This window comes from Rhincodon typus, chromosome 6, assembly GCF_021869965.1.
Source record: "Rhincodon typus isolate 14 chromosome 6, sRhiTyp1.1, whole genome shotgun sequence".
Lineage (NCBI taxonomy): Eukaryota > Metazoa > Chordata > Chondrichthyes > Orectolobiformes > Rhincodontidae > Rhincodon > Rhincodon typus.
This window is the reverse complement of record NC_063337.1, coordinates 14855604-14873788: the sequence shown is the minus strand read 5'-3', so window position 1 is coordinate 14873788 and position 18185 is coordinate 14855604. Positions and strand designations below refer to the sequence as shown.

Genomic DNA, 18185 nt, shown 5'->3' with positions numbered 1-18185 from the left:
TCTATCCGCCTCCCCCTCTCTCCCTATTTATTTCAGAACCCCCTTCCCCTTCCCCATTTCTGAAGAAGGGTCTAGGCCCGAAACATCAGCCTTCCTGCTCCTATGATGCTGCTTGGCCTGCTGTGTTCATCCAGCTCTACGCCTTGTTGAAACAAATGCTTTGATGGCTTCAATTTACATAAAGGAAAAAAGCTCAGAAAGACCAACTGGGAAAGTCACGCATTCCTGTGCTTTATGTTAGGTGGAAGTAGGTGATTCTATGAAATACTACACATCTGTGATGTTGCAGCTCATATGATCAAATAAAACTTGTTTCTTCGGAATGTATGAAACCAAATTAAAACGCCAAGGTGTGAGCAGGATTTGAAATGAATATGTATGAAGACTTTGCACATTAGCTTTCTTTACTGCTATTCATGTGTCAAACGTGTGATAGAAAAGTATGTTTCATCACTGCTAAATGTATTAATATATTCAGGCATCCTCCAAAACTGCATTTAAAAGAAATGGGGAACAAAGCAATATGTTTTGGGGAATTGAACAATTATGAGAGTGTAGAGAGGTGAAAAATAAGACGCCATCTTAATGTTTAGGTCTGGACCTAATGTAAGCAAGGTTAAAAATTTCAACATCAGTTCAAACTCAGGGTCAAACAGGAATTAAGATTGAGAACAGCTTGATTTAACATCAAATAACTCAAAAACAGAGGGACAGAACTGATGACTAAGGAATGGAGTCTGTGGTTGATACAGAGAACAATGGTTTTGGTATTCAAATATTTAACTGGGGGGAATTTCTAATATCCCAATGCACTGATCAAGCAGTTGGGTGCCAAACTGGGTGTAGCCAAGTAGCCAAAGATGGTGATGAGACATAGCTGGGTGCTCATGTGGAATCTAATGGTGTGTTTCTGGTAATGTCATTGAAGAGCTCCTTTTAGACAAACAAACAGGTGGGGCCATGCATAATTCCTCATGGGATTCCAGAAATAACAGTGCAGGAATGTGAAGAGAATCCACTGCAAGAAATTCTCAAACTACCAGACACAACTGAAAATGGAACCAGGAGAGTAATTTTCCACTCAGTCAAACAATGGAAGAGAGGTGTTGAAGGAAGAAAGCTGTAGATACAATAAGAAAATGAGGAAGGACAGTGCATCACACACAATGTCATTTGAACTTCAAATTATAACTGTTTCACATCAGATCCTCTTGGGTTTCTGAATGTGCTAAATTCAAACATGGAATGAGAGTAAATACAACTTTTTGGGATTTAGGAGAAGACCATGAAGTTGGAGACGAGGTAAAAGTTTGCAAGGATGGTGGGGAATGAGGGAGGATTTTTCAAGATGAGAATGACAATGGCAGATTTGAAAACAATCGGGGACCAGTAACAGCCAAGGTAGCTAACATTATCAGCTAGATTGGGGACTATGAAGAGAAATTAGTGTGCAGCCCTTAGTGGATATAAAGCTGCAAGAACAGGGGTGGGTTACATGGACAGGACAATCTCAGATACACCATATGGGAAAATAGGAAAGAAACTAGAAAAGATGAGGATTCAGTGCTAGCACAGGGGAGGGAAACTTTGAGAGGAAACCTAACCTGGTGGACTAGGTTCCTTTTAAACTCTGCTGCCCATATCCTGACTCATACCAAGATCCATATACTCCTTTTGTCATACAGTCAGAGTCATACAACATGGAAACAGACTCTTCAGTCCATGCTGACCATGTTCCCAAACTAAATTAGTCCTGCTGGTCTGTGTTGACCCATATCCCTCTAAACATTTCCTACTCAGGTACCTGTACAAATGTATTATATATGTTGTAACTGTACCTGCATCTACCGTTTCCTGTGACAGGTCATTTCACATACAAACCACACCTGTCTGGAAAACTTATCACTCAGGTCCCTTTTAAATCTTTGACCGCTGAGTCATAGAAATCTACAGCACGGAAACAGACCCTTCGGTCCAACTCGACCATGCCGACCAGATATCCTAATTAAATTGAATCCCATTTGCCAGCATTTGGCCCATATCCCTCTAAACCCTTCCTATTCATATACCCATCCAGGTGCCTTTTAAATGTTGTAGTTGTACCAGCCTCCACCACTTCCTCTGGCAGCTCATTCCATACACGCACCACCCTCTGCGAGAAAATGTTGCCTCTTAAGTCCTTTTTAAATCTTTCTTGTCTCACCTTAAACCTGTGGCCTCTAGTTTTGGACTCCACCACCCCGGGGAAAAGACCTTGTCTGTTTACAACAAAACCAGAAGTTGCTGGAAAAGCTCAGTGGGTCTGGTAGCATCTAAGAAGGGAAATCAGAGTTAACGTTTCGGGTCCAGTGACCCTTCCTCAGAACTGATGGTAGCTAGGAAAATGTTGGTTTATATGCAGAAGATGGGGTGTGGGGAGGGGGTAAGAAGTAAACCATAGGTAGAGATAGAGCCCAAAGAGACAGAAAAGAAGTTGGATAGACAAAGGAGTTGATAACGATCTGGCTAGGAGGGTGAATAGCTGTTAATGGAGACTGTTAATGACTAACAATAGGTAGTGCGCAATGTGCTAACAAGGCCTGGTGTGTGGGGTTGGGGTCTCGACATGGGAGAATTTAGGCCCTAAAATAATTGAACTCGATATTGAGTCCAGAGGGCTGCAGGGGCCCCCGAGCGGAAAATGAGGTTATTCTTCCAGCTTGCGCCGAGTTTCGCTGGAACACTGCAACAAGCCTGAGACAGAGATGTTGGCCAGGGAACAGGGTGGTGTGTTATAGTGGCAGGCAACAGATAGCTCAGGGTCTTTTTTGCGAGCAGAACATAGATATTCTGCAAAGTGGTCACCTAGTCTACAATTCACTTCCCCCCCCCAATGTAGAGGGGGCCACATTGTGGGCAGCCAAAGCAGTAGACTAGATTGTGGGAAGCGCGGGTGAAGTGTTGCTTCACCTGGAAGGTATGTTTGGGCCCTTGGATACTGAGGAGGCAGGAGGTAAATGGGCAGGTGTTACACTGTCAGCTGTTGTAGGGGAAGCTGCTGTGAGACAGGGTGCTGGGAGTGAAGGAAATGTGGACCAGGGTGTCCCAGAGGGAACAGTCCCTGCAGAAGGCAAAATAAGGAGGGGAGGGGAATGCGTGTCTGGTGGTGGCATCTCGCTGGAGGTGTCGGAAATGGTGTCCCATATCTTCTAGGTGCTGGTGGATGGCAGGTATTGACAAGGGGAACCCTATCACTGTTGCAGGAGGGAAGACAGGGAGAGAGGGCGGAAGCGTGGGAGATGTGTCAGACTCGGTTGAGGACCTTTCCAACAACGGTGCTGGGGAATCCTCGGTTGAGGAAAAAGGTGGACATTTTGGAGGTTGCCTTGTTGAAGTTGGCCTCATCTGAATGTATGCGACAAGGGTGGAGGAACTGAGAGAATGGAACGGTGTCTTTACAGGAAGCAGGTTGCAAGGATATATAGTCCAGGTAGCTGTGGGAGTCGATGGGTTTATAGTAATTTTAGTGACCAGTCTATCCCCAGAAATGGAAACAGAGATGTTGAGGAAGAGAAGGGAGGAGTCAGAGATAGACCGCGTGGAAATGAAGGCAGGGTGGAAACTGTAAGCGAAAATCAATCAACTTTTCCAATTCTGTACGAGAGAGGGAAGCAGCACCGATGATATCATCGATATATCGGAGAAAGAGATGTGGGTGGCGGCTGGAAAAGGGATGGAACAAGGAATGTTCCACGTACCCCACAAAGAGATAGGCATCACTGGGGCCCATGCTGGTACCCTGGCCACCCCTCTGGCCTGAAGAAAGTGAGAGGGGTTAAAAGAGAAGTTGTTGAGGGCGAGAATGAACTTGGCCAAATGGAGGAAGGTGGTGGTGGGACGGTTCAGCCTTTGCTCCAGGAATAAGCAGAGAGCCTGGAGATCATCCTGGTGGGGAACGGACGTGTAAAGGGATTGCACATCCACGGTAAAGAGGCGGCGGCTGGAGCCTGCAAACTGGAAATTCCGAAACTGGTGTAAAGTGTCAGAGGAATCGCGGATGTAAGTGGGCAGGGACTGGATCAAGGGACAGAAAATTGAATCAAGGTAGGAAGAGATGAGTACTGTGGGGCACAAGGAGGCTGTCACAGTGTGGATGTTTGTGGATTTTTGGAAGGAGGTAGAAGTAAGCTAAGCGGGGCTGAGGGACTATCAGCTTGGAGGCAATGGCGGGGGGAGATCACCAGATGAAATGAGGTCAGTTACTGTAGTTGAAACAATGGGCCTGATGTGCCATGGTGTGGTCATGGTCCAGGGGAAGGTAGGAGGAGGTATCTGAGAGTTGACACTGAGCCTCTGCAATGTCGAGGTCAGTATGCCAGACTACAACAGCACCACCCTTATCGGCAGGCTTAATAACAAAGTCAGGGTTGGATCTAAGTGCAAGGAATGCAGTCAGTTTGGAGGGAGATAGGCTGGATTGGGTGAGGGGTGCAGAGAAATTGAGGCGACCAACGTCACGTCGACAGTTCTCAATGAACAGATTGTGTGCAGGTAACAGGCCAGAGGGAGGGATCCAGGTCGAGGGAGAGTGTTGAAACTGGGCAAAGGAGTCTGTGGGATGGGAACAGGGCTCTTGTCCAAAGAAATGGGCACAGAGACGAAGTCGGTGGAAGAGTTCGACATTGTGTCATGCCCGAAATTTGTTAAGGAGGGGACGTAGGGGAATAAAGCTGAGACCTTTGCTGAGTACAGAACGTTCAGCATCGGAAAGCGGAAGGTTAGGAGGGATGGTGAATACCTAACAGGAGGTGGGGTTGGGGGAGGGGGTGGAGTCAGAGAAAAGGGGAGGGGAGGAAGGTTCCAGAGTGCCATGGGTGTCTCTGAATTTTTGCATCTTGTGGGCCTTGATGCCTGAAAAGGAAAAGAAAAAAAGACTTCTTGTTAGAACAGCGAATGAGCCAGAGGATGGAGTGGAACTGTGGAGTGATGCAGCCCTGAACCAGCGTGTTACGATGCTGTTGGAGAAATAGGTCTATTGACCCAATCCATGCCCCTAATAATTTTATAAATCTCTCTAAGGTCAGCCCTCTGCCTCCAATGCTCTGGGAAAAATAGCCCAGCCTATTCAGCCTCTCCCTGCAGCTCAAACCTTCCAACCCTGGCAACATCCGTGTTTGTCTTTTCTGAATCCTTTCAAGTTTCACAACATCCTTCCAATAGCAGGGAGACCAGAATTGCATACTGTAGTCCAATGTCCTGTACAGCCACAACATGACCTCCCAACTCCGATACTCAAGGCACTGACCAATAAAGGCAAGCAGACCAAACGCCTTCCTCACTCTCCTATCTACCCATGACTCCACTTTCAAGGAACTATGAACCTGCATTCCAAGGTCTCTTAGCTCAGCAACACTCCCCAGGGCCTTACCATTAATTGTCTAAGTCCTGCCCTGATTTGCCTTTCCAAAATGCAACACCTCACATTTATCTAAATTAAACTCCACCTACCACTCTTCTCACCTTAAAAACATGCCCCTTAGTTTTAAAGTCCCTGACCTTAACGAAAAGACCATTGCCACTAACGTTATCCCTTCATGATTTTATAACCTCTAAGGTCACCCCTCAAATTCTTATGCTCCAGTGAAAAAGTCCCAGCTTATCCACATTCTCCTTGTAATTCAAACCCTCGATTCCTGGCAACATCTTGTAAATCTCTCCAATTTAATAATATCCTTCCTATAGCAGGGCAATCAGCACAATACTCCAAAAGTGGCCCCACCAATGTCCTGTACAACCTCAACATGACATCACAACTCCTATATTGAATACTCTGAGCAATGAAGGCAAACATGCTAAATGCCTTCTTAACCATCCTGTACAGCTATGAAGCAACCTTCAAAGAACTACATAAGTCTCTTTGTTCAACAAAACTACCCAGGGGCCTACAATTAATTGTATAAGTCTTGCCCTTGTTTGTCATACAAAAATGCAATACCTTTCATTTTTCCAAATTAAATTCCATTTAACAGTCCTCAACAGTCCTTCTGAGGAAGGGTCACCAGACCAGAAACGTTAACTCTGATCTTTTCCTCACAGATGCTGACAGACCGGCTGAGCTTTTCCAGAAACTTTGTTTTTGTTCCTGTTTTCAGTCCTCAGTCTATTGGCCCAATAGATCAAGATCCCTTTGTAATCTTAGATAACTTTCTTCACCACCAACTGTACCACCAACTTTGGTGTCATCTGCAAACTTAACTAATAATGCCTCCTATTTGCTCATTAACCTATATGGGCTCCTGATCTAGAAAAGTTTAATTTTAAAATTCTCACCCTTGTATGTTAATCCCTCCATGGCCTTGGCCCACTATCTGTAAGTCCCACCACAATCTGAAACTTCTGTGCTCCTGAAATTGTGCCCTCTTGCTGATTCTTGCAATTCCGGATTTCCTTCACTCCTCTGTTGTTTCACTAGCTGTCCAGCCTCTCGCTCAGCAAGTCCTCCATAAATCCTCTCTTCTGCTTTAAGTCACTCTTAAGTAACCTTACGTTTTTACTCAAACTTTTTGATCACCTATCCTCATGCCCCCTTATGTGATTTGCTGGCACATCTATCTGGTAACCATATCTCAATGCTGTGAAGCATGATTCGACATTTTGCCATATTAATGACACTTTATAAAATGTTGTTACAGCTGTTAGAAAGAAGCATTTTGTCTTATTTCTCCACGAGGAGAACAGGTCCATACGTGTTCTTACTCAAGTTAAGTAGATTTCCTCACAAGGCAAATCTTATTACAAATTTTTAAATTATTACTTTAGCCCTGATTACAGCCTTTAAGGGGACACAAATCAATTTATATAAAAGTCAAAACAAAAGATGCTAAGTGAATGGAAAAAAACTTGTTCTTTTTTACTTAAATTCCACTCTTCACTTCTGATTTTTCAACTGTATCTTGTTTAGTGCAGTTAATTTAAGAAATTAGTAGTCTCATTTCTCTAACACCTTTCACCACCTCAGGACATTGAAAAGTGTTCTGCAGCCAATTCAATACTTCTGAAGTGCAGCCACAGCCAGGGAGGTCCCATAAGCAGCAATCAGATAAATTGCCAGCTAATTCGTGGAGTAACAGTGTTAACTTTTCAAGTCTATTTTGACTTTTCCGAAGGACTGTCTTTCCAGATTTCTAGTATGTTCACCTGCACATCTGCCAATGTGGTATACTGCATCCGCTGTACCCGGTGTGGCTTCCTCTACATCGGGGAAACCAAGCGGAGACTCGGGGACCACTTTGCAGAACACCTACGCTCGGTTCGCAATAAACAACTGCACCTCCCAGTCGCGAACCATTTCAACTCCCCCTCCCATTCCTCAGACGACATGTCCATCCTGGGCCTCCTGCAGTGCCACAACGATGCCACCCGAAGGTTGCAGGAACAGCAACTCATATTCCGCTTGGGAACCCTGCAGCCCAATGGTATCAACGTGGATTTCACAAGCTTCAAAATCTCCCCTCCCCCTACCGCATCCCAAAACCAGTCCAGCTCGTCCCTGCCTCCCTAACCTGTTCTTCCTTCCACCTATCCCCTCCTCCCACCTCAAGCCGCACCTCCATCTCCGACCGACCAACCTCATCCCGCCCCCTTGACCTGTCCGTCCTCCCTGGACTGACCTATCCCCTTCCTAACTCCCTACCTACACTCACCTTTACTGGCTCCATCCCCGCCTCTTCGACCTGTTTGTTTCCTCTCCACCTATCCTCTCCGCCTCTCACTCTCTCCCTATTTATTTCAAAACCCCCTTCCCCTCCCCCTTTTCTGATGAAGGGTCTAGGCGCGAAACGTAAAAAAAGCCTCTCTGCTCCTATGATGCTGCTTGGCCTGCTGTGTTCATCCAGCCCTGCACCTTGTTGTCTCTTATATATTTGACGGTTTTTGGTGTTGTTGGTTACGGGCTAAAATTTTCACCAGGACACCAGGAGAATTCCCATAATCTTCTTTAAACAGTGCCCTATCTACAAAAACACAGGCAGCATTTAGTTTTAATGCGTCATCTGAAAGTCAGTGATTCTGTCAGCACAGCCCTTCCTCAGTATTGCTTCTGGGAGTGCCACAGCTTAGATTTTCTGCCCAAAACTCTGGACTGGAACTTGAACCCACAACTTTCTGCGCAGAGGCGAGGGTGCTATTCAATGAACCAAGGCTACACCTTATTTAAATTAAATGCGAAATAAAGGAACTAGAATCTACAAGTAGATATTATACCTGGATCTTTAAGTTTAACGGCCATCTCATGAATAGTTTCCACCTCTTCCTCCTGTGGCGCATGTATTACCATAACAGTAGAGCCAATGATACTTAGAAAACAACCAAGCTTGCCGTGGAGGTTAAGTCTCTCATTCAGAAAGTAAGATGACAGGACAGCACTATGGAAACAGAACGCCAACATATAAAGGAAAGTAAATATTATGTCTGAAGTAAATTCAAAAACAACATGTAGCCGGTTACTTGATCACAATTAAAGCTCAAGAATTGTTCAGTACTAAAACCCAAGTGCCACAGGACAGGAGACACCAACAAAAAAAAACCCTGTCCATTCCTTGCCTACTTTCATGCTGTTGTAGAGTTCATTATAGCTTTGGCAGATGACAGATAGCACATTCTATAAATATTGAAATAAGGTGCAGGAGAGGAAAATTTTGTTTTTCCCATGACTGATGCACACAAATATGATCTCACCAAGGTAGAAAAAAAACTTGTTTGCACCTATAACCAGATGCCTTTTAACTGCATCTCAATACTTAATTGAGCTAATTAACAGTTTCACCCTGACCTGGTACAGTCAGTCTACAGACAACTGTCAAGCAAATTTTCACTTGCTATGGATACTGTGTGCACATGGTCCAACATGCATTAAAATACACTAAAATCCATCAACAATTAATATGCTTTTAAGTCCTGTTCGTACTCCAGAACCACGGACATATCCAGCCTGGGTGTGCGTGGATCAGCATCTAGACTGCTCCCAGATGCCAATTTGCTAGATGTCTCTGCAGAGATGAGCTATAATTTGTGCCCTGTTTTGAAGGAGACCCAAAACTGCCAGAGAGAAACTATATGAAAATGTTCTAAGGTGTAATTTCATATTGTATTGATTAGGGTTATATTTTATACTTAGATTTGTTGCTCTTTTCTTCTGATGTGCAGCAACAATATTCTTACCTTACGAGAACACTAAGAGCTCCCAATGGAGTCACTAGAGTCGCTGGAGCAAAGGCATATGCAGCAAAGTTAGCAGCCTCTCCAGCACCCACTGCAAGGAGACAAAGAAACCAATTAAAATTCTTGATATCTTTTAAGCTTAACTTTAAGTTCGTTAACATGAAACACATTACAATTTAACAAAACCACAATGAATAGCTGCAAAATTTGCAGTTGGCCTCAAATATTTCATCCTGTTTAGCTTGTGCAGCCTGCCAAGGGTTTTTAAAAACCTTTCTAAATGGACAGACGTATATAACACTGGGTGGGTACAAAGCAGAACTGGTATGTCCTTAAAAGAAAGATTTATACTTTTGTAGCATTTTCATGGCGACCAGATGTCTCAAAGCTTCTACAGCCAATACAGTACTGTATCTTTAAAGTGTGTTTTCCTTGTGATGAAACAAAGGCGGGATCTAATTTGTGCAAACACCCAAACAGCAATGTGATGATAACCAGAGTATCTATCTTTTGCACTCTGGGACTATGGTGACTTTACCTCTTGCGATATTGGAGGAATAAATATTGGCAAAGGCACCAGGAATAACTCCCCTGTCCGTCTTTGAAATCGTACACACCATCCAAGCAGACTGACAGGGCATGGTTTAAACATCTCATTCAATAGGTAGCACCTCCATCAAACAGCCTTGATTGTTAGGCCCTAGTGCTGGGCTTGAAACCAGAACCTAGTGACTCATGGGCCGAATCAAAATAGCAAAGTACAAAATCCGCATTTAGCTTGAAATTATTTAATCCTACACAGCGAGGAGAGTATTAAACGTAATTTTCTAACATAGCACAACTTTTTGTTTACAATCAAAAATTACAGCAATTAAGTTCAAACAATACTTAGTGAGCAATCATTTAGCCAAGATTTGATTAGAATTCAGGTAAGACTGGAACATTTTCCATGTCTAACACAATTGTTAAAGCTGCATTACAAATAGCCACAATGTACAGCATTAGCTCTATTTATTAAAATAGTTTCAAGTTGATATAAAACAGTTACGTAAATAGCTGGTTAAATAGCAACCAATTTCATTGAATTATAGAATCCCGATACTGTGGAATCAGGCCATTTGGCCCATCATGTCCACACTGACCCTCCAAAGCACATTTCACACAGACGCAACCCCCTACCCTATCCTTGTAACCCTTCATTTCCCATGACTAATCCACCCAGCTTGCACATTCCTGGCCACTATGGACAATTTAGCATGGCCAAACCACCTAACCTGCACATCTTGTGGGAGGAAACCGGAACACCCGGAGGAAACCCATCCAGGCATGGGGAGAACGTGCAAACTCCACACAGACAGTTGTTCAAGACTGGAATCAAACCTGGGCCCCTGGTGCTATGAGGCAGCAGTGCTAATCACCGAGTCACCGTGCCACCCTTTAACCCAAGGCATTTCCTAGATAGCAGCCATTGCTTTTAAGTTAAATGACCTGAGTGTAGTTGTACCGATATTACATCTTTGCTGAGTAATTCAGGATTAGAAAAGGGAGAATCATGCAAAGCTCTTGTTCATGATCATAATCCAACAACATTGAGAAGACATGTGTGGAAAACTCAAGGCAGGGACAGAATCAGGCTCAGCTCAGATTCCCATGATAACCAACTGACAAATTCCACTTAAGAACAGGTGTTTGGCACAGTACTGGAGGCTGTCTAAGGAATATTTCAGTAATAAGAATATAACAAATCCACCAGTAGACCATTTGGACCCTACAGCCTGTTGACATTTAGTAAGATCATGGCTGATGTTCTACCTCTGATATAATCTCCTACACACCATAATATCCCTCAATTCCCTTAGTACCAAAGTCTGTTGATGTCAGACTTGAACACACAATGGTGGAGCATCTACCCTCCTATACAACACAACATTCCAAAGATTCACAGATTGAAGACATTTTCCTCAGCTCAGTCCTAAAAGTCAACATACCCACATTCCGCACTCCCTAAGTGGAGGAAAATACTGTTCTTGCATCAATTCCGTCAAGCGGTATCTCAATTTATAGATTTTAATGAGATCATGTCTCACTAGGGAATGATCGATCTCTCCTCTTGGGATAATCCCTTCATTCCAGGAAAATGCCTAGTGAACCTCAACTGTAATTCCTCCAAGTTCATTGTATTATACTTTAAATAAGATGACAGCTTCCCACCTCCCTATGCAATTGCAGTAAGACTTTCTTACTCCACTCCCTTTGTAATAGAGGTTTAAAATACCATAAGCTTTCCTAACTGCCATTATACCTGCATGTTAGCTTTCCGTGATTCATACACAAAGGCACTCAGATTCAGTTGAAAATCATTTCCCATGTTGTCACTTCTAAAAATATATTTTTCCTTTTGTCAAAGTGAATAACTTCACATTTCTGCACATTATATTCTGTTGTTCTTGCCCACTGACTTCTATCAAAAAGATTTTTGTTGTCCCTTTGCACCCTCCTCACTGCTTACTCTCACATCCAAGTTTGAGAAATTAATGGTTTCATGAAAAAAATGTTAAGGTAGAAAGAGAGAGCCGAGTCCATTAATCAGAGAACTCACATTGCTCTAATACTTACTTGACAATAGTCCAGCCCACCATAGCCACTCTTTGAGATATGCATGCCCTCCCTGACCTGTGGTTCACAGAAGAAAAAAAATTGTACAGAAATAATTAACTAATCAACAATAATTCCCGTATAGAAATACATTTCTACGAATAAGCAGGCACAGCTTATGGGGCAGTGTACATTATTTGAAAGTAGCCACGTGTTTACAATGTCTCATTCTTCTTCTTGTTTCTTATTTCCAATGCACTGATCAAAAGGTAAGGTTTTTATTTATTAACACTGACAAGACCACATTTAACATAACTACCCTGAGATGGCAGTGCAGGAATAGAGAATCAAAACAACTTCATTTCACATATTAGAATCTTATTAGTGGATTTAGTTTGTAAACAAAATCTCACCTGCTCGCATTGACCCTTTTTTGGCCAGTCGAAGGAGACCTTTCTTTTTCAAGATGAAACTCCCTCCAATAAATATGCTGGAGCTAATAGCTAATGCCAAGCCAACATAAAAGTCATATTTTCCTCTTTCCTGGCCCATTCTTCTTGGTACTGGCAAGGAGGAGTTTATCACATTAAGGGCCAAACACAGTTTGCTCCTCTAGGACTGAGACAAACAACAAAAGGTGATATGTGGAGCTATGATCAAAAACAAACATAATAATAGGTTAATATATTTCAAAGGCAGAACACATTAAACATTGTTCTGTGGTTTATTTAGGATTTAGTTTTGACACATACCCTCCTTCATTATAGGTAGACACTGTTATTATATGTGCAATCAGATCCTTCCAAAATACACTGCAGACTTTAAATATTCTTGTGTTAAATTCAATTAATTAACAGTGCATCGAGTACAGCAGTTGGGAGGTCATGTTGCGGCTGTACAGGACATTGGTTTGGCCAGTTTGAAGTATTGCATGCAATTCTGGTCTCCCTCCTACAGGAAGGATGTTGTGGAACTAGAAAGGGTTCAGAAAAGATTTGAGGATAGAACATAGAACATAGAACATTACAGCGCAGTACAGGCCCTTCGGCCCTCGATGTTGCGCCGACCTGTGAAACCAATCTGAAGCCCATCTAACCTAAACTATTCCATTATCATCCATATGTTTATCCAATGACCATTTAAATGCCCTTAAAGTGGGCGAGTCTACTATTTTTGCAGGCAGGGCATTCCACGCCCTTACTATTCTGAGTAAAGAACCTACCTCTGACATCTGTCCTATATCTATCACCCCTCAATTTAAAGCTATGTCCCCTCGTGCTAGCCATCACCATCCGAGGAAAAAGGCTCCCACTGTCCACCCAGGATGTTGTCAGGTTGGAAGGTTTGAGCTACGCGGAGAGGTTGAATAGGCTGGGGCTATTTCCCTGGAGTGTCGGAGGCCGAGGGGTGACCTTAGAGAGGTTTATAAATTTAAGAGGGGCATGGATAGGGTAAGTCGACAAGGTGTTTTCCCCGGGGTGGGGGAGTCCAACACTAGAAGGCATAGGTTTAAGGTGAGAGGGGAAAGACATAAAAAGGACCCAAGGGGAAGCTTGTTCACACAGAGGATGGTGCATATATGGAATGAGCTGCCAAAGGAAGTGTTAGAGGCTGATAGGATTACAACATTTAAAAAGGCATCTGGATGAGTATATGTATAGGAAAAGGTTTCAAGGGATATGGGCCAAATGCTGGCAAATAGAACTAGATTTATAAAGGACATCTGTTCGGCATGGACAAGTTGGACCGAATGGTCTGTTTCTGTGCTGCACATCTCTATGATTCTATGGATGTGAATTTCTCTGAATTGAATCAAATTTGAAAAAAGTAAATTTATTTTCAAAAGGGAACATAAATGCACATTTCCAAAGTTTTCTTGCTAGGCCGTTAATATTTGAACACAAGCCAATTGTAATGGTGACTACCATGCCATGAGTGGCCATGACCTCGATGAATTGTAAAGCAGGCTTGAAGGACCAAATGTCCCTGAAATTCATAGTGAGTTCAGCAGAATCAGAAAACCAGTTATTACTCAACTAACACATTTTTCCACTTTTCACATACTTAGGCTTACACGAGCAGAGACACAGACAGTAATATTTAATATGCAAAATATGTACAAATTCTGAATAAGGCATTATCACTTTCTTTAGCTAACAACTGTGCAGGAGGGGAATATAAAAAATGTTAAGCTACGAAGCAATTAGCAGTATGACGAAAAGGAAAGTACATTAACATGTGCTCACCAGTTCACATCTCTTGAGCGTTTTCACTTTAATAAATACCCAGAGTAAATTTAATGAGTGAGTGAATGAATGAATGAGCAAGAGACCTGAAGTCTCAACAGATTAGTAAACTGAGTTGTCTCACCACTGATGTCAAGAACAAAGAGAGAAAAAAAAAATAGATAAAAATTAAAGGTCCGACAAAAAAAACAGTATTTTTCATGTCTTACTGTAAACACCCAATCAGAACAGTGAAAAATCATATAAAACAAACTAATGCAGGTGCTGACAATCTGAAATAGAAAATATTGGAAAATACTCAGGTTTGTCTGTATCTATGGGGAAGGAAAAAAAATTGTTCAGGTCACGACCTTTCATTAGAACTGGGTAAAGTTAGAAATGGAAACAATTTTAAGTGCATAAAAAGAAGTGGGGAGGGATGTAGAGAGCACGAAAGGACTGGCAGGTGATAGGGTGGAAGACAGGAAAGATTAAATGATAAAACAGTCGAACGGGAAGGGCGAAAGGAAGTTGTAACGGAACAGGTTGAGAAACAAATGGTGCATCGAGAGGTGTGAATGCTGCACAGCTGCTGTCTCAAAGCCAAACTAAAGGAGAAATAAAAACAAAACATCTTCCATGCTACTAACTTCAGTGTTCAAAGGATTTATAGTCTGCCATTTCCACCAACTCAAAGCAATGCCCCTGCTAAACAGATTTTCTCTCAGCATTCCAAAGAAACCATTCCTCCCACAACATGGTCCACTCCTCGACCATCTCAATATCCTGCCCTTTCTTGTGGCCCTTTCTATGCAAGAACAGGAAATGTAAATTCTGCCCTTTTTCCTTTAGCCCCCTCCTCACTGCCACAGACCCCAAACATTCCATCAAGTTGAAAGCAACTTCCATGTACTTCTTTCAATTTAGCACATTATATTCAATGCTCACAACATGATCTGTTCTACATCAGAGACCAAATGAGGATCCAGCGATGGTTTTTTAGAGCATCTACGTAAAGTTCACAAATTTAATCTCAGTTAGGCACTTCAGAACCTTTCAGCCTCAACAATTCAGACCATAATTTCTTCCAAATTTACTTCCTTTTGTTTTGTAGGTTTCATTCTGTTACAACCAGGTGAATCAACTTTCTCACAGGACTCTCAACTCAGAGAAGAAACTCCTCCTCACCTCAGTCTTAATTTGACAACACATTATTTTGAGACTATGCCCTCTGGTCCTAGACTCTCCCATGAGGTGAATCATCCTCCTAACACTGACCCTGTCAAGCCCCTATATACAGCAAACTTTTTATTAACTGTCACTCATAGGACCAGGAGTGTGCCAACTGACCAAATATTCCAGTTGATCAAGAGATCCACATAATCAATGCAAAAATACACTAAGTAATAGAAACATGATTCAGCGGGTGTACATATCACAGTTATACTTTACGTACAGCATAAATCACAAATAATAATCCAACTTTGCCTGAAATAAAAGCTAGCGGCAGAATGCCTTGTCATTCACACTCTCAACTGAGTACTAAGACATCGCGGTAGATCGCAATATTTTGGGAAAAACTGACTCGAAATTGAATCAAATGTTGATATTTTGAGGCCAGTCGATTGAACAAGTATATTTACATTGAGGTCAACAAATTTAAAATCTGTAATAACGGACAGAATAACACAGCAGTAAACTTTGTGGTATTTGAGGTATATACTTTTTGTTGGTTTATCAAGTGTGCCGGTTAAAACAAAGTTTGCTGTATTTCAATCAGATCCTCTCTCATTCTTCTAAACTCCTATGAGTACAGTGCCAACCCATTTAGCCTTTGATCATAAAGGCAGGCCATTATACCAGGGATCATCCTCGTGAACCTTCTCTGAACTGCCTCCAATGAAATAATATCTTTCCTCAGATAAGGAGGCCAAAACTGCTCACAATACTCCGCATGTGTGGGGCGGCACAGTGGCTCAGTGGTTAGCACTGCTGCCTCACAGCACCAGGGACCTGGGTTCAATTCCACCCTCAGGCAACTGTGTGGAGTTTGCACATTCTCCCCGTATCTGCGTGGGTTTTCTCCGGATCCTTCGGTTTCCTCCCACGGTCCAAAAATGTGCAGGCTAAGTGGACTGGCCATGCTAAATTGCCCACGTGCAGGTTAGGTGGGTTATGGGGGATGGGTCTGTGTGGGATGCTGTGAGGGTCGGTGTAGACTTGTTGGGTCGAAGGGCCTGTTTCCACGCTGTAGGGATTCTATGTGTCTTTCTAGCAACTTGTATAGTTGCAGTATGACTTCCCCACTCTTATACTCCAACCCTCTTGAAATAAGGATCAACAGTCCATGAGCCTTCCTGATTACTTGCTGCACCTATGTGTTAGCTTTGTGTTTTGTGCACAAATAGCCCCAAGTCCTTTTGTGCTGCAGCTTTCTGCAGGTTTTCTCCCATTAAATAATACTTGAATCAAAATAATATTTAATTAACGAAATAATTGTAAGAATTGTTTTGCTCTCCCTTCCAAAAGGAACATCTACGCCATTTGCCAACTTTTTGCTGATTTACTTATCAATCTCTTTCTGTAAACTGCTTGTATCTCATTCACAGCTTGCCTTTTTTGTGTCATCTGCAAATTTAGCTATAGTACATTCGCTCCCTTCTTCCAAGTCATTAATATACATTTAAACTGTTGCGGTCCCAGTATTGAACCTGGGGGAACCCCACTGGTTACAGGTTCCCAACCTAAAAAATAACCCCTTATCTCCACTTCCTATTTCCTGACTATTAACAAATTCTCTATCCATGCAATATATCCTCCAACGCCATGGGTTCGTTGTGAGGTACCTTGTCAAACACCTTCTGGAAGTCCAAATGCAACATACCTACTGGTTTCCCTCTATCTACTCTGGTTCAGATTTCGTCAAAAAAAATCTAATAAATAAGTTAGACATGATTTCCCTTTCATTAGCCATGCTGACTCTGCTTAATACAGTTCTGATTTGCCAAATCTTCTATTAGCTTTCTTATTAATTGATTCCAATACTTTTCCAACGATTGATGCTAAGCTAATCTGTCGATTGTTACGTGGTTTTTGCCTTCTTCCAATTTTTAATAGGAGTGTCACATTGGCAGTTTTCCAATCCTCTGGCACTGCTGCAGAATTTTGGGGAATTACAACCAGCACACTATTATCTCTGTAGCTACTTGTTTTAGGATGCAACCCATCAAGGCCAGGGGACCTATCTGCCTTTAACCCCATTAAGTTTATTATTTGTAGTTATATTATTATTAGTTTATATTAGCCTGTGATTATCCTGCCCACTGGTTTTTGCATTTTTCTGTTCTTTTATTACTGTCTTTGTTTCTTTTTCCCTTGTAATCCTGCTTAGGTTTGGACACCCTTGCCATTCTAGTCCCTTCGTGCTGAAGCTTCCTGCAGTCTCTCTCCATTTAAATAACACTCAGCTATTCCATTCTTCCTGCCAAGGTGCATGACCTCATGTTTTCCCACATTATAACCCATCTGTCAAGTTTTGCCCACTTAATTAACCTGTCTACATCCCCTGTGGACTCCTTGTGCCATCCTCATTATGTGCCATCCTATCTATTTATGCCATCTGTAAATTTTGCAGTATTACATTTTCTTCCATCATCCAGCTCATTACTATACTTTGTGAATAACTGTTGACCCAGCACTAATCCTTCCATGAGTTACAGGCCACCATCCAGAAAAAGATCCCTTTATCCCAACACCATCTTCTCTGTTAGCCAATCCTCTGTCTTGCACAAAAATGATGCATAATTCCAGTAAATTAAATTTTAAAAATTACACAAAAACTTATTAAACACCAGAAATACAGAAACATTATTGATGATACAGGATAAGCCTTAAAAGTACCTCCACACTGCTGTGAAAACACATCTTTTGAAATGAATTATTATGGACTGAATAGTATTGCTCTTCTACATTTACCATTTGTCTGTTAGGTACAATTAACTAACCAAAATTTATATACAATAGTCAACTGATACCACACATCACAAACAATGATTAAGTCATTGGTACAATACCTTATGTCGTTCTTTGTTGAAAAATGCCAACATTCAGTTTCTCTTTCCAATAAATGCATTCAGTTTCCATTTACAAATGATGCACACTCTCTCT

General features: G+C 42.2%; 1 protein-coding gene across 2 annotated transcripts in view; it reads right to left on the bottom strand.

Moving 5' to 3' along the window:
- The window catches only part of nipa2 (NIPA magnesium transporter 2), a 25071-nt gene extending 6886 nt beyond the window's left edge, over positions 1-18185 (bottom strand). The window contains exons 1-5 of one of the 2 annotated variants that reach the window (XM_048598299.1): positions 18092-18185; positions 12207-12443; positions 11815-11871; positions 9199-9289; positions 8242-8402 (exon numbers count right to left, since the gene is read on the bottom strand). In XM_048598299.1, coding sequence (XP_048454256.1) covers positions 8242-8402; positions 9199-9289; positions 11815-11871; positions 12207-12345 — 448 coding nt within the window. In that variant the 5' untranslated portion in view covers positions 12346-12443; positions 18092-18185. The remainder of the gene's footprint in view (positions 1-8241; positions 8403-9198; positions 9290-11814; positions 11872-12206; positions 12444-18091) is intronic. The other variant, XM_020530105.2, reaches the window with a different exon arrangement.